Genomic DNA, 16,291 nt, shown 5'->3' with positions numbered 1-16,291 from the left:
GCGAGACATCTAATGTTCAAATTGTCAGCATGGATCGAGAGGAAATTCCAGAGGAATTCCAGGGAAACGAAATAGAAGGAGAGCTTACAAAATGTCAATACAAGTTCGTCAAGAATAGGCAATGTGTCAGAGTAGGTCCTCTTGCATTCAAGAGGGGTCAATATTTGGAAGTTCGGTCAGTGTTCGTCGAGAGAGGTTCGGGACAAGTATCTCGCGTACAACGCTTCGAACAACTCGATCGACGGGAGACGCCACGGACCTGAGTAGATAGAATTGCACAACTAAAAGAGATAGAGACGGAGACTGGTGGTGTTGTTTTGTAGAAACAAAAGGCGGACAACTGGTGTGGGCGAAGGTGAGAGGCAGCGTCAGGGTCAAGTTGAGAGGGAGCAAGTGGCAACTCTCGACGCTGGTTAACTTCAGGTAAATACCAAAAAGGAAGGGAGGAGAATCACCTCGATGAATCCTCCTTCCAACATTCAATACGTGTGTTGCCACCTTCTTCAACTCAGCTCCTTCGTAGTTTGAGTGAGGTGCTCTTTCTTTCTCAGTGACGGCCTCTTGATCATGTGGATCGTGCATGCCTCCTTCAGCACCAGTACCTCATGCACCGCTAGTCTAAATAGTATTTTGGTCTTTCTCTTCGCGTGTCAATTGTTAATGCGGAACTCACCCCTCGAGCATTTGTCCAGGTAAGCTGATGTCAGTGCAAGTACTCTTTCCTTCTCGTAATCTTCCCGGTGACCACATGAAGAATGAAACTTCCCTTTTTGCGCGTAGTCTGTGGCCAAAAAATTGCTGCAGATTGCAGACTTCTCATGGCAGTAGAGGAGCCCTTACAGGCAGGAAGCTGCCTCCCATAGTGGAACTGATCTCACTGGTCCCGGATGCTAGTGAGTCGGTCAAATTGCAATGCCTCTCTCAAAACAGGATGAGCACACTTTTTCTTCGCGCTGGTGAACAGACCAAGACAGTGATGATAAGGATGACGACGGATAGCTTGAATGCTTTCGGTTCCTATTAGAGTGCATGTAGCTGGTATTACGGGTTATCCCGAACAAGGGACGCAACCACAATCGTCCAATTTGAGCTGAAAGGTGTCTACATGTATATCTATACCTCCCATCCAGCAACGTACGACAACTACTATGAAGCAAAAGATACAGACATAGCAAAAGAAGAACAGATTGCCCAAAGGCGGAATCGAACCGCCGATCTTCTCATCGCGTTCACATATCAACCCTGGATCGCGAAATCTGGAGGAAGAACAAGGTACTAGTGAGACGCTTTACCACTGAGCCATTCGGGCATTTTGTATCTGTTGATGGAGTCGTCGATCGGTGAATGGATTTATATTGCTGTGGACCTCTCTCGCGGAAGAGGAGCCCTAATGGCGTCGAAGAATCCGAGAAAAACCGTGGAGTTTCGACGACGTAGGTGGGGACCTAGCCGACCATATATGGAGTGGACGAACTCGCCCAAACAGGAAAGTCGGTGATGGAAATGCAAGGGGGTGTTTCGCTGGGTGACAAGGAGTTTGGAATGGAGGCATACTTTAACGGCGAGCCGGGCAGAAAATTTTCATGGGTGACAGGTGAGAGAAATCTCTCACGCAGACTTCGACATGAAGATTCGGCCCTGTCGGCGATCCCTACATCGCAAGGCGCCCGCCGGTCTCCCAGTTACGAGACGGCACCTATCCGACATATAGACACAGGAAACAACAAATACCAAGCTGAACGACTCATCAATGTTCAAAACCAGGCCCTCCAAGACTGTGAGCCAGTACGTCGGCAACTAAACCATCCCATCCGTAAACCCGGCTTCATCAGACGAGTCACATCGGGGACGCACACCTCATGCTGATCTTATAGACTAGTAACGTCCACTTCTCAACCAACTTCATGCGCGCGATTCAGCTCATCATTCGAGTTTTTGACAGATTCGCGAGCTGATATGGACATCTCAGTCTCAACTTACCTCACCTTACTCGCGAGCAGCAAAAGCATAAACTTTCCACCTTGGTAGCAAGTTTTGGTGAGAAAGAAGTACCTGCCCATCCCAGAAACCACTCAACCTGCGACTTGACGTCTCATTCCCCAGACCCGATTCTACCAAGAAAATCACATTTCAAAACACCAAACGCCCGTCAAAAAGCGAAGATCAATCGAACATGTGGGGTGGGGAGTTGACCAGAGAAAAGTATCGGCGTCCAAAAAGAAAAAGTCTTTGTGCGCGAGAGATAGTCACCCGGAAGCCGAACCCAAAAAATCGTCGTGGTCGGAACTATGAGGTAGCTTGAACCAAGCTTCTTAAAAAAAACCTGTCCGCTTACCATGATGAGAATCAACGTCCCGTCTATCCGCGACAGCCCAGCCTAAGCGGACGGCACCGTACCGACCTACATACGGACCTGCGGCTCGTTGTGACGACCGTGCCGGCCTCAGTAAGACCCCCCGGCCTAGCCAACCCACCCTCTGGTCAAGCTTGGTTCTCAAGCAAGAAAGAAAAAAATGTCAAAGTATTCAGACGCTATGTGAACTTTCCTCGGACTACCGTCAATCCGGTTCATTCTCTGCCCAAAGCTACCTTTTTGTCACGAGAGATAGGGATAGAGAGGAAAAAGCTGGTAGGTCAAACTAGGGCAAGCTTGTCTGTTGTTCACGTATACGATACCGTACCCCCTTCACCCTTCGACTCACCTGTAACCTCTTCACCCTCCAAAACCTCGTATCCAGATAAGATGGTAAGGTCTCCTCCCGCACCATTGCCCGCAAACAAGCCACACCACACACACATGTCACCTATACATCCCAGGGTAAACAAACCGTTCCAACCCCCCTTCTTTCCCCTCCGAGCTTCGGGGCTGACTTGCGCAAGGGATAACCGCCAGTGACATCAGTATAAACGAATAAATCGTCGCCGGGGGGGAGAACGTCAACCGACCCCCGCTCCGTCCCGGCGTCACACCGGAACCTCCTCGCCGAAACCGCCCCCAACATCCCGTCGTCCCAAAATGGGCAATATAAGGAATTGGAAACAGGGTCCCTTTCTTCCCCCTCTTCTACGCCAGTACGGATGCATTGTCCGAGAAAGCTCCAGGGTCCAAATCAATGGAAACCTGCTCATCACTCCGTACCATTCTGCCCTCTACCGAATTGATTTTCAATGTGTTCTTGCTCATCCTATCCTTCCATTTCATCCGCACGAACTTCTCTCTTCCCCCCGGCGTCTCGCCTCATCAAGACGCGACACAAAAATCCAACTCCCCTGCTTCTGACCGACCCAAACATCACACATAGGTGCCGAATTCTCCATCATCACTGGCCCCGAAAACTGATGACTCCAAATGACACAAAAACACGAGCAAAAGAGCCGTGTAAGAAAGTGTGTAAACGAACACCAAAAACCCACCACAGGCCAAAAGAACACTCACCCCACCAGACTGAGACATCTAGAACCCGGCCCTCCGCCTCACCCGAATACCACCCACATACACAACATCCCGGTTCTCCCATCCAACCCCCAAACCTCGCCCGTCCGTCCCACCACAAGGGAAAAAAACCAGTGCCGGTAAACCAGCTTGCGTTGCCAGATCCAAGGAGGAACGAGCCAACGAACGGGGTGGAAGTGAGCTTTGTAGAGTACGGAGTACGGATACTCCATCCCCTTCCCATTCTCCAAAGGGAAAAAAAAAACCCCCACGAACAGCCTCACCCACATCTACTGCGTATCCATCTTCATCCGGCATCCAGCCTCGTCATCCGTCCCACCTCGATTCCTTCCAAAAATCACTCCCTCTCATTCAGAAGTTACGACACAGCGTGGCACCGAACCAGACTTCGGCTGACCTTGGAAACCGCGGAAATCGTCCCATCCTCACAAATCCTGGACCCGAGGGGTAGGCGAGATGGATCCTCCGTGCTTCTAGAAGGGCGCGGCCGCGCGAGTGCGTGTAATTCCCGTACACTAGCAACATACCCTACTCCGTAGCTTTGATCCTTGATGAGATCGTCCATGTGCGTCACTTCTCTTGGCAAAAAGGACAACGCCCAGCAAAACATGCAAAGACCTTTTCATCGTGCGGTCCTCATCAGTGTATCAGGTCAACACACACTGCCTCACCTACCAAGTCCAAGGCCCGGGTAGACAGACAGTGGCCACTGAACGGTTTCTGCGCTGGGAGGGCAAACAAAGAAGAGTGAATCACGGTGGCCACGTGCAACAATATGATCTGAATCAAGTGGTGAATAAATTGATGTCAAGAATAAAAAAGAGCTCCTTTTTTTGATAGCTTCCGCGACCTCTCGCGTCGCACAGAGCAGATGCCACCCTCCCAAACCCAAGAAATATCCTGCCACCCACTCCCTGAGGTGTTGGTTACACGTTCGCTCCAAGTCTCATCAGACCACACCCTGTCCTAATACAACATGACGAACAAGCGCCTTGCTCTACTCCCCGCTTACACCCAGCGTAAGCCCCAGTTGGATAGACCCTAGATCTTCAAGAGCACAAGACTCCAGATGGCTTCGAGAAGAAAACAAAAAAAGTGCTCCATGACGGCATTTGATGGCCCGATGTCTCGTCCGGTCAAGGCTTGAGAGCTCTTACACAAAAAAAAAACAATATTTGCTCAGATCCACGTTTCGAGTTTGGACAGCCCAGGAACAGTTGCGAGACGAAACACCGTGGAGAAAACCCCCGCCCAATCGAACCCACACATTGTTTCCGTGACAGTATTCCAAAGCAGTCAGTCGTCTCTCTTCCGCGCAGCGCTATGCAGGTGAACCCCAACTCCGGTATGCTCTGGTCCTGTCGAGCTCCCAGCCCCGCATCCTACACGCGGCTGGTGTCCACTCAAATAATCGGACGGGAAAGAAGTCAAATCGAGGAAGGATAAGCTTCGAGTATGATCAGTAGTGGTATCACCCCCTAAATGATACCACCAGGCGGATCATAGCCCGTTGTCGCGCCTCTGGCTCCCAGCCCGGCACTCCCTGGTTGTTCTGACGACGCATCGACTTGTGCGTTGTTCGTCTTTCGTAACATGAACATTGGTTTCTTGCCCTCCTTATCCAGCTGCTTGAATAGGATCAGAGGTTTCTCCTCCAGCCCCAAGCACCGCTCCTGATCGCCGTAGACAATATACAGGGCGTACTGATCCCAGGGTGCATTGATTTGGTATTTTTTGAGGGCGGCGGGCAGCACCTTGTAGCACGGATCGTCCATACTGACTCGGAATGACTTGAAGATCTCGACAGATGCGTTACTCGTGCTTGGTGTATCGGGGGCTGGGGTTGGTCCGCGTTTCGGCGCCGTTTGCTGTTCCCGGCCTTTGTAACTATGGTCGTTTTCGGCAAAGGTGGATCGTGTAGAAGGCGTCGGGGCTTCGGAGCGGTCGGAGCGATAGGATCGAGAGCCCAAGGTCGCGCCGCCAAGTGTCGGAGGGGAGGTCGGCGAGGGCATGTTCGGGGAAGGATAGCCGGGAGATGTAGCCGTAGCTGAGCCATTCATAGCTGCCAGATGCGATGAAGATAACACGGCTCGTTCCGCAGCATTTGAGGGATCCAGCGTTTGCTCCATCGACCTTTCGTGCGTTGTTTGCAGGTGTGACGGCGAGTTGTTCTTTGGCGTCGTTCCTAGCATGATTCTCTTGGTAGAGTACTGCCGTTGCAGGCTCATCGACTGAGTGGAAGAGGGTGTTGGAGCGGGTGGCGATACGGTCTCGTAGCCGTAGCCCTGGTTGCTGTTGTTGGAGACGTTGGGCAGTGGTTGTGATGAATCCTTTGCCAAGCGCAACGCAGGCAGCATATCCTCCCTCAGCCGTCTGAAGTCTTCGGAGAGTCGACGCAGGTCCTTCTCTACCATGCTCATTCTCTCGTCTCGTAGACGGAGCTGCTCAACCAAGTGCTTAATATCCTTGAGGGTTGCTGTCGCGTACTGGGCCTCCGCATCGGCAGCTGGGAGAGCACATGTCAGTGGATAGTCTCTGCAAAAGAAATGCGGCGTCACCTACATAACGGCACATAATGGTCGCTCTCTATTGGTATGTCCTGGGCCTTCTTTACATCATAAACGCTCTTCAGGATAGTGAGGCGATGGCCAACACTGGCAATACCCATAGACTTCAGGTCATCGTGTTGTAGGGCAACCAAGGCTTCGCCGACAATCTCGTTTTCTAATTGAAGACGCAATCAGTCAGGTGTCACAATGCATAGAACAACAAGAAGACCAATGGGGATACGCACCAACAAAGCTGTCGGCATATTGCGCCAAACCGATTGTGCTGATGAAATCGGCGCACTCGTCGGCGGTCCACTCGGAAATGATGGTCTCGGGTAGGCGGTCGGCGCTGCTACGGTGACCGTAGGTCGTGGGCGTATGCTCGTTGGAAGAGGGGAGTTCGGAGTCGATTGGCGAGCCTTCATCGTCGGCGACAGGCGAGTTGGGCCCCAGACTGCGCTCGTATTCGTCGTCGGCATCCGACTCTGCGTAGGCAGTGCCCGAATCGAAGTTCATGACTGGCAGCGTTTGATCGGCGGCTCAGTGACAGAGGAGAGGAGAAAGGGTGGAGGTAGAGGTGCGATAGCACGTTGGAGAGGCGTGGCGAGGCGACGATAGTAAAAGTCGGAACGGCAGGCGGCAATCAGAGAGAGAGAAAGCAAGGCGCGGCAAGTCGAGTCGAATCGAGAATAGGAGAGGGCGGGCTGGAAGGCGAATCGGGGTCTTGGTGTCAAGAAGCGCCGGCGGTGCCCTCAGCGTGAGGAGGTCGTGGCGGCGGCTGCGGGGGCCCGTTGCAGAAGAGATTGGAAGTGTGGAAGCAGAAGCAGCACACAGGACTGGGCTGACAGGGTCGGGATCGCGAGCATCGGTTCCTGGGGCAGCAGGTCGGCGTTTCTGTCCGACGAGTTGAGGTGAGGATGGCGATGTCAAAGGAGAGAGAAGGTGGGAGTTGAGATGCGCAACAGCGAAAGAGGCTCAATGGGGAGACACGCTACTTGGGCAGGCTAAGGTCGTAGACTGCAGGAGTAAGAGGGACGAGTCGGTTCCAAGATGGGATCGTCGTTCGGGTTCGGGCTCAGGCGAAAAGGTGGAGGAAAGCGTCTGGCAGGCCAAAGAGCCAACAGCAGAAGACTGCAGTTAGGTAAGGTAGGTAACGGCAGGGCAGTGAGGGCAGCGGGTGCGTGTTCCACTGCTTGAGGGGGAGGGGGGATTACCTACCTTAGGTACCTTAGGCAAGGTACCTAAGGACCAAACATGAGGAGTACAAGGGATTTGGTGCGGGAATCCGCTGGAGCAAAAGTAGTTCTTGTGATGTGCTCCTAAGCCTGGTCTGGTGCCTTCCATGGTAAGGTACCTTTGGGAGGCTGCGTCCGCCGTTGGTAATGGAAGGTGCCTCGAGAAAATGCTGGGTCGTTTCCCCGTGCGGCGTTCAGTGGCCTGGTCCACGTCCCAGTTGGGTACCTTACCTTACGGTAGTGGAGCCGCAGGTGTGGGCGCGATCCAGGACAGCCCCCAGCAGTACTTCTGCCCGCCATCCATTGAGAGGTGCGCCCTGTTGCCTGTGCCAGCCCGGCCCTTACCTTAGCACCTTACACAGTACATGGCAAAGATACTGGGCCTTGCCTGTAATGGTACTTACATACGTAGTAGTACTGCGTGTGTCCCGGACAGAGAAGCGCGGCCAGGACAAGGAGACAAGAAGGCGGGCGGGAAACCCATGAAAAGCAAGCAGCTTCCTCTTTTCGGATTGTAATCTGCTTGGTACCTAAAGCCGTACGTCTCAGTCTAGGCGACCTAGTTGAGGCAATGGACGATTGGTACAATTGAGGCCTAGAGAAAGAGCAAGGTAAGAGACATACATCCATGGTTGGATCCACGGCCCATGGCACCGATGGCAGATGGTGTTTTCGTTTCTTTTTCCCCCTTGACATTGCATATGCAAAGCGACAAAATGATGGGCGCAAGTGACCTGGCACGCTCACGGGTCACCAGGGCCAGTGGGCGGTAGTGACATGCAGATGCCGACGTCAAAAATGGTCTCCCGGCTGGTTGCGAGATGATGATGCATCAACACCACCACCATCACCACCGCCGCCATCATCATACTGAGTACTGAGATACCCCATATGCGCCGTGCCGCCTTGTTCGGCCCATTGCCGCGGCCACAAGAGTCTGTTAGCGCCCAAGGGGGTCATCCCTGCGCCATCCACGACACCCACAACATCCACAACATCCAATTGCTTCTATTGCTTGAAGATGACTCTTTGCCGTCTGCCCGCCTCCCCGCCAAGTTTCTTAGGTGATTAGGTACGATTGATTCTTTCTTACATCCAAGTATCAGCCATTACTTCGATGTTGGCATCTGAATCCCTGACACCTTCAACAAAGCATGCCCTGGCTTGCCTGACATATACCACACACAGTCGCCCATAGCAATTAATATGCAAGCCCCGGCTATGAAGCTGAAGCTGAAGCTCAACCTACCTTACCAACAGCACATGTCTCTCCCAGCTTCCACCAGTTCCTTGCTTCTCTCTCAGAAACAGTCTCCGCACACTGCATATTGTGTGCATGGTACCTAGTAGTGCCCAAAAGAGGCTGACGAGTTTTTCCCTCCCGCTGCATCAAACATCAGTGGCATGTTCCAGAAGCCGCGCCATCTGCGTTCCTCATCTCCCCCATGAACTTGTGCTACCCAACGATGACCAGGTTAATCAAAGTAAACAACGGAATAACTTGACAAAGGGGGAAAACAACCCCAGGTAAACAAGAGATTTTTCCAATTTTTGACGGCATGCAAAATGAAAAACGGTCCCGATATCTGCTAACCGGTGCAACATTGGCACGCTGCCCCTCTCTGTCGGTAATTGGGACCGAGCAGCCCAGCCGTTACCAATCGCTAAGTGATAAGTGGATTATCCTCCTCGACTCTCCCGTTTCCCGTTTCCCGTTCAGTCCAAGGTCCACCGTCCACCCCTCCAGAACGCCGTGATGCCCTGCCACCGTAACTTCCGGAATATGAGAGATATCAGAGAGGGAAGTCACCTCTCAGGCTGGTCTCCCAGACTCTCATAGCAGCAAGGAAGAAATATGACCATTCGATACCCCGTAGTATCTTGCCTTATCGCGCCTTTCCCCTTTGAAATGACGACCTTCATGTCAAATACAATCTGATTTCTCGCCAGGGTAAGCGACGCGGCTATGTACCTACATCCTATCTCAATCTTGAGGTACCTTACCTTGAGGTAGCTCAAGTATCCCGTACGAATACCCGACGGCAACGGGGTGAGTACCTCCTTACTTTGACTTTAACCTCGACAGACAAACACAAACACCGGGGCCGAGCACTGAGCACGAGGAGGGGGAGTCAGGAACCCGCAGCGAGAGCCATGCGGTGAAGTCATTATCAGATGCTTTTGCCGTTTCTTCTTTGCTTTACCGTCCAAGCACCGTCAAGTCCTCCACCAACCACATTGCTCAATCCCAACCACTGCCCGCTCTTGTCTTCCAGTCTGTATGGAATGACCTGGATCACCTTCCCCTCCGTCGAGACACACGAGTGACGAACCGCCGTCCTGGCTTGCCTGACCTTAACATCTCTGCTAACCTCAAACATCCCAGGAACCTCGGCCAACCGCGTGCCACACATCGTGGGAAGGGGTTCCCGACCTAAACCTGCTTCACGGCAGAGTGTCCCGACCGTCCAACCCCCCGCACCTTTGATTCGCCCAAACCGCCTCTTCAGGGTTGATACCGGCAAGCGTCAATATGCAAACTCTCTTCCAGAAACACGCCAGCTACCTCATCTACACGACCTCACCTTGTAAAACGTTGCTTAATCGACCCAGTATTCTCCTTAGCTGCTCCATCCATAGCTCTACGTTCGGCTACCCCCAAATCCAACTGGCAAAGAAAATTGCCCGACTGGACGCTGAACCTAGCAAGCCGCCTATGCTATCGCCCTACTACAACTCTACCTTATACTGTACGAATGCAGCACTCAGCTTGCCGTGTCCAATGAACCCGAATTGACTGGACAAGTGACATCAAAAGCGTCCGGTTACCGGCTTTCTTACTGTCCAAACGGAACAAATGGCGCTCTACGAATACCTTACGTTTCCATTGTGCATACCGGATGGGGTTCCGTCAGTCTAGGCCTCCATCGCCCACAGTCTACGCGTTCAACGCCTTGCAATCAGTTCCCACACTTCCCCAGCTGCTCCATTTGACTCATGACGATGGGTACGGGTAGCCTTGTACCAGCACGCAAATGAGGCATTTTAGACAACAGAGACGTCGTCGCCGTCATATCGAAAGGCCCAGCCAGCGATATCAATATGCGCGACTAATCATCTTGGGGGCCTTCCATCATTTAACATTATGGATAAGCACCCACCCGCCGCCGCCGAAGCTTCCAAGCTTGTCAACTTAGGTCCAAGGCCGCCGTCTTGGCACTCTATAGCAAACCTGCTGTCATCACGTCCAAGCTACCATTTGCAGTCCCTTGGACCCCCAATTTTAAAAACAGAATTCCCTACAGGGCTACGCAGATTAGCCTCAGCGAGGCTGCCAGCAAGGGAAGGCGAATCGACCAAGGCCCCGATAAGAGCACCCGTCAGATTGAGCCCTGCGTCGATCATCCTCGGCTCCCTCTGGGCTCTCGACTCGTCCTCTCCTCGTCCTTTGACCTCTCTGGCCGTCTGGCCGTCGTCCTTACTCTCTGTGTACAGAGTACGGCTACCCATCCAACATTGTTCATCGCAACTCTGTACCGCGGCACAGCCACCCCGTTGTTTCCTCAACATCGTCCAAATTTCCTCCTTACTTGGCCACTTATCCTCTGCTGAAACATCCAGCTTTGATGGATAACATTCAAGAATGTGACTTAACTGCATCCCACTTCCCAGGAATATAGGTCCAGTCACGCCACAATGGAGAGAGGAATATCAAACGGCCCCCAATGACACTCCGCTTGATGTGTGAGTTTCAGGCTCTCTGCCGATCCATCCGGGCAGGACGCTAGAGAACATCCACATTCGTCTATCGCGAACCTGTGTCGCGTCGAGGCTAGCTCTTGCGGTGCGGTGCGGTGTCGCCAATCCGCGCATGGCAAACGTTTCGCGCCAGTAGACGCGCTACCGAGAGGATAAACACCAAATTGGGCCGCGAAGATAGACCTAGGACCCAGCCTTCCGGTTGTCACATTTGGCATTCTCTCAGAAAGTCCGCGGAAGTTTCTCTCTGTCGTTTGATTCTTGAGAGCGCCCACATCGAACCTCTCGGACCATCTCGTATAAACAGCGCTATCCCAAACCGACAACGCCTCTATCCTGGCGTTCATGTCACCATCGACCCTAGTGTATGCTACATTATCCCGGAGCATTGCACGACCTCTTGACACCTCGCCCACTATTGTCTGGTATTAGATATGAGACGCAACCTTTTCCGTCTCACATTACTTTTGAGACAGAGTGAGGAAGACCGACACGCCAGATCTTATCGTTCATCTCAAAAAACTCACTGACACCGTCCCCGTCCGTCCATTCATGGCTCATAATGTGATGCCTCTCAGCATTGGAGAACTCACTATTCATACACGAAGCATCCGGAACTTTCTCCGGGACCCAATCGCAGTGCCCTCCTGAGGAAACAAGTCCCATCATCATTTCCCAAGAGTCCGAGACCCCGTTAGCAAACATCCATCAACCGGTCACCCGTCGCACTGAACCACGGCCGAACGCACATCCAAACCTAATATGGAAGAACTGGCTCGTTGCTGACTCCGGAAGAGGCAAGGACAACTGCCCATCTCTTCCATAGGTTCCCTCTCTTGTCGAAAATCCCACCCCAGATAGACTTCGACGCTAGAGCCTCTCCGATCTGACGCCCGCCGCTCCCCTACGCCAGGCTTACACTACATTAATAGGATCCGAACGACGGCTCGCTCGGCCGAGTCCCTCCTCCAGTGCCCCTTTTCTTTTTCTGTTTGCCGCCTCTTTGTGTTTAAGCTCGCAGCTCGCAGCTCAACCGCAAATCATCCGCCATCATTCCGAGCGACCCCTCTTGACCACGGACTTGAGTTGCTTCCCGAAGCTAGAGCGTCCGTGCCGACATCGCCCACAGAATCCGAACCTACCAAACAAGTATCTACCACTTCCCGGGTTTCCCAGGTGCTCAAAGTAAACCTTGACATCTCATGTGCGTGTGCGCTCTGTCATCTCAAGATCTTGATGCCTCTTGTTTCTTTTCAGGAGCTGGCTTGATCTCGTCTGGGGGGAAAACATCTCTAGAGAACCGTACGGACACTCTCCAGATTGGGAGAACCTTGCGTACCATCCAGATTACCCGCCCATCCGAGCTCCGAACCGACCTCATCTCACCTTGGGTTCTGCGTTATCCCCGGCCGTCCTCGTCGTTGCACCAGAGCTGCGTGTCGGGCTTCATCGCTGCACATCGGGCTTCTCTGCTCTGTTAAACCCCCCACGTCTCTGTAGAGCGAATGCGAACAAACTGGACTAGTTCGCGCACCGGTTGCTACCGAGCTTTGTCTAAACTCTAACTGAGACCATTGCCTTGAGAGCCAAGAGGCTATTTCAGCCTTAATTCGCAGCAGGCGTGCCATGTAAGCAGAAGGACAGCCGGCAGTTCATTCTTGCAGATCGTGTTTGGGTAGCCCGCCTGCTTGCCCATTACCGAGCAAGTCTTGATATCGTTTTGGCACTTGGCCGGTCGCTTTCCGCAGTGACAACATTTCCTCTCTAACTTGAAGTTGCTACTTGAGAATCCGTATAAGCTCCTTGTTTGTGAGTATACCGTACCTTTTCGTTGGACCGAGCATACGTGTTTGCTTCGGTTATTGCGATGACATGCTTGGCCAAAGTTGCAAATTGTGGGCTTTGAAAAAAGTCTGAAAAGTGTAAGAATAGAAGCCAACTGTAGAGACGGATTTGTATGCCTTGCCCTGTGTAGTCGAGAAATTGCATTGTCGCAGCACCCTGCCGACGGGAGACTTCATTCAAGAATATGGAATCTTGACATAGAAATAGGGGTACTAAGGGCAACGTGACATGCTCCAACTCAGCTGTCTCTTTAAATCACTTCACGTAGTCTTATTCCCATGTTGGCAGATTGGATACTGGGTCACACTCACATCTGGTTCTCGTTATGGGATACTAAACCTGTTTTCTCAACCTGGAAATAGTGACATGCACTCATAGCCTATTGCCAACACACCCACAGAGCCCATACTGATACACTTCTTCCCTATTCCAACAGCCCAACCCATAGGCAATCCCACAGCGTGTGGTGTAATTCATGCAATCTGTCCACGACCGTCATCCAACAACACCATCACAGGGCTTGATCTCCGCTCTGATCCCCCCAGCCTATCAATTGCAGAGCTTCAGACATCCCGTGGAAGCAAGTTTGAGGCTGCAATACATCATAGAGACCCATTAGAGACACATCGTTCGTGAATCACAACTTTGGAAGAAAGCTTGCTCGCTTGCTCGGGGCTGTGGCGCCCGAAAGAGCAGAAGAATCGTCGTGATGCTCTTTCTTCATCTTCCTCTGTGTGCCCAATTTGGCCAATCCTTTCATTCTCTGCTTCTTCATAGGTCCCATTTCTCGGTGTAGAATCTTGACGTGATCCTCCACGCTTTCGGCATATGCCTCAGGGGTTTGCCTCTCATCTGCAACTCGCGTTTTTGCGTCGCTAGTGTTAGCCACAGACATGTCGCCCGATCTGTTCGCGATGGTGATGATATGTTCGAGCACTGCCGACCGAGGCCGAACGTGGTTTCCGTGAGACGACATCACCCGTTCAGAACCCCGAGTCACTTCATGCTTGTTCACTTCAGTGCGAGGCGGCGCCGTTTGGTCTCGTCTGCGCTTCTTCTCTGTCTCCTGATCCTCAATTGACTTCGGGCTGAGAATAGACGAGGCGCTTCTCTTGGAGACAGGCGTATGCCAACCACCAGCAGATCGAAGTCCCTCGACAAGCTGTCTTTCGGATGTGTGGGGATTGTTTCCCAGTTGCACTTGTGCTCGTCCTATACGACTATGCGTGTGGGAGCTACATGTCTGCCGGTCCTTCTGGCGATGGCGATCCATTCCTTCACCCTTTGATATGGGACAATTGCGATTAGTAATCGAGTGATCGTTTCTACTACGTTCAGTGGTAGGTTGGGCTGGGGCAGGATCACGGGCACTAGAGTCGCTTCCTGTGAGAAGGTCAGCTTGTGTAAACTCATGATCGAGCAATCATGAAAACTGTGCAGTACTCACTTCTAGAACGGAGCAAGTTTAACGTCGGTGATTTACCATAATTGGGTGTACGTCCTGTCTTGGAGTTGGGGAGTGTATGGCTTCTAGGCCTACCCGTTGTTAAGCCAGTTGGAGCATTCTTGCTAAGAGAAGCAAAAGAGTCGTCACTGTCGTATCCACCTTCGTACTTGCTATTGGCGAACCCAGAAAGGGGTTGTTCGGGTTCGTACAAAGGGCCTGGCAAAGTCTTGATGGCTACCAAGCCCAACGTGTCGGGGTCCATTCTACGCTGATTCAACACTTTCGGCTTCTGGCTTGGTGTTGTGCGGAGAGACCGACCCCGTGTAGCAAAAGACGCCTTTGCGGTTGATGAGGTCTTCGCAGGGGTTTCCACTCTCTGCTTCTTGGTGGCTGGAGCCGGAAACGACTGGTCGGGTGCAAGATCATCCCGGATTCGCTTCGACCCCTTCGTTGTCGTCGACTGAGTGTTTTCTTTCAAATCATTCTAGGTCTTTGAAGAGGTATCATCCTGACGTTGGGCTCGACGGATAGGCTTGACTTCATGCTTCGGAACGGTAACAATTCTGATGGAAGGCTTGGGCGCCTTGGCCATCATGTTGGATAGCAGACTGAAGCTTTTTGGTACAGTCGGTTTTTTTGCGGTAGCCACATCTTCCTTTTTACCGGTGTTGTGGGTGGTGTCCAAATTCAGGCGTGTTGCATCAGTATTCTTCAATTGTTTCTTGGGAAGGCCTTGAGATTCGATATCATGACCGACTAAAGTCGAGGATAACGATGATGTGCGAGGCCGGGAAGTAGTCGTGGCCTTGCTAGCTGCTATTTGTGTATTTTTCTGTCTACCTGTGCTGGAAGAAGTTTGGAATTCTTCGTCTTCATCTTCAAGAATGAAGCCAGAAACTTTGATTGCTGCAGTTCCCTCCTGGAGGCCGTCGGCTGAGGCAGCTGTAGTTGTAGGCTTTTTGGAGGTACTTCCACGACTCTCGCGTTCTTCGGTGTCAGGGAAGAAGCCACTTTTGAAAGCCCGACTCTGCAGCTTATCTAGAAATCTCAGGTGTCCAATATGGTCGCCGTTGGCAGGCGACGGAATTCTCAAAGGTGAAGAAGGTGCGTGAAGGTGTGCAGTCGGGTTATCAAGCAGTGGGTTACCGCGATGCAAACCACCTTGATCGACGAACAGGCTGTCGGCAGCCTGGGATGTTGCCCTGGGTTTGGCTGTAGCGTGTAGACTCAACACGGTAGAAGCCTTCTGGAAACGATATTCCGAAGGATTCTCTCGATAGCTTCTAGAGAACTCGGTTGATGATAGAGAAGATGCGTTCCGGCCAGCTGTGCATTGAGCATTGGGAGGAGGGTGTGGTCCCAGAATGCTATGCCTATCGTGATCGATAGCTGACGGAAAGTGCGATTGCGACTGAATCGGACCGAGTGAAGAAGCCATGGCTGGAGGTTCAGGGAACGGAGTTCTTGGAATTTGCTGATAAGCTGCCGAAGAGCTATTGAACCCCTCAGAGGCTGACTGAGAAGCTGGCGATGGCTGGATGTAGTTGGTGCGATGTAGAGGATACTCGGCCTCTGTACCGCGCTCACGCGATGAACTACCCTGTGAGATAGAATAGTGACGCGGTGTGAAATTTCTAGGTCGAAGGGGTGGAAGAGACGTGTATCTTGGCTCGGCAGGATGTCGAAGAGGCTTCTGCTGTTGGCCTGATGACCGACGAGACACCACAGGAGCGTGGTGAGTGAAGTTGTCTTCCATACTGAACAACCACTCAGCGAGCAGATTTCCGATGATGGTATCTCTCGTGTGCTCTGGAAGTAAGCTCGTTGTTTGGGGATTCGGCGCGGAAAGTTGGTGCCCAAGATAGACGCGATCGCGCAGGCGCGACAATGTGCCAAACTTGGGATCAGGAAGAATGGCAAGAAAAGACCAAAAAGGCGACACTCCAAAACACCAAAAATACAAGATCAGACTCGGGGAATGATTCTCTGAGCACTGCGCAAG

General features: G+C 52.3%; 3 protein-coding genes across 3 annotated transcripts; all 3 read right to left on the bottom strand.

Moving 5' to 3' along the window:
* Positions 1 to 4,932: 4,932 nt before the first annotated feature.
* On the bottom strand, positions 4,933 to 6,519 carry CTAM01_10596 (SAM domain-containing protein; the record flags this gene model as incomplete). The annotated part of the gene is made up of 3 exons (XM_060526611.1): positions 4,933 to 5,960; positions 6,017 to 6,178; positions 6,249 to 6,519. The coding sequence occupies 3 exons, from the start codon at positions 6,517 to 6,519 to the stop codon at positions 4,933 to 4,935; spliced, it is 1,461 nt and encodes a 486-aa protein (XP_060378706.1).
* Positions 6,520 to 13,479: 6,960 nt separating this feature from the next.
* Positions 13,480 to 14,551, bottom strand: CTAM01_10595 (uncharacterized protein; the record flags this gene model as incomplete). The annotated part of the gene is made up of 2 exons (XM_060526610.1): positions 13,480 to 14,243; positions 14,290 to 14,551. 2 exons carry the CDS (start codon positions 14,549 to 14,551, stop codon positions 13,480 to 13,482), a joined length of 1,026 nt encoding a protein of 341 aa, XP_060378705.1.
* Positions 14,552 to 14,773: 222 nt separating this feature from the next.
* CTAM01_10594 (uncharacterized protein) lies at positions 14,774 to 16,045 on the bottom strand (the record flags this gene model as incomplete). Its single annotated transcript, XM_060526609.1, has 1 exon — positions 14,774 to 16,045. The coding sequence occupies one exon, from the start codon at positions 16,043 to 16,045 to the stop codon at positions 14,774 to 14,776; it is 1,272 nt and encodes a 423-aa protein (XP_060378704.1).
* Between the last annotated feature and the right edge of the window lie 246 nt (positions 16,046 to 16,291).

Source organism: Colletotrichum tamarilloi, assembly GCF_030869305.1.
Source record: "Colletotrichum tamarilloi strain Tom-12 chromosome Unknown Scaffold_50.1, whole genome shotgun sequence".
In the NCBI taxonomy this organism is placed as follows: domain Eukaryota; kingdom Fungi; phylum Ascomycota; class Sordariomycetes; order Glomerellales; family Glomerellaceae; genus Colletotrichum; species Colletotrichum tamarilloi.
Note: the sequence above shows the minus strand (reverse complement) of the source record. Positions and strands in the feature narration are given on the sequence as shown.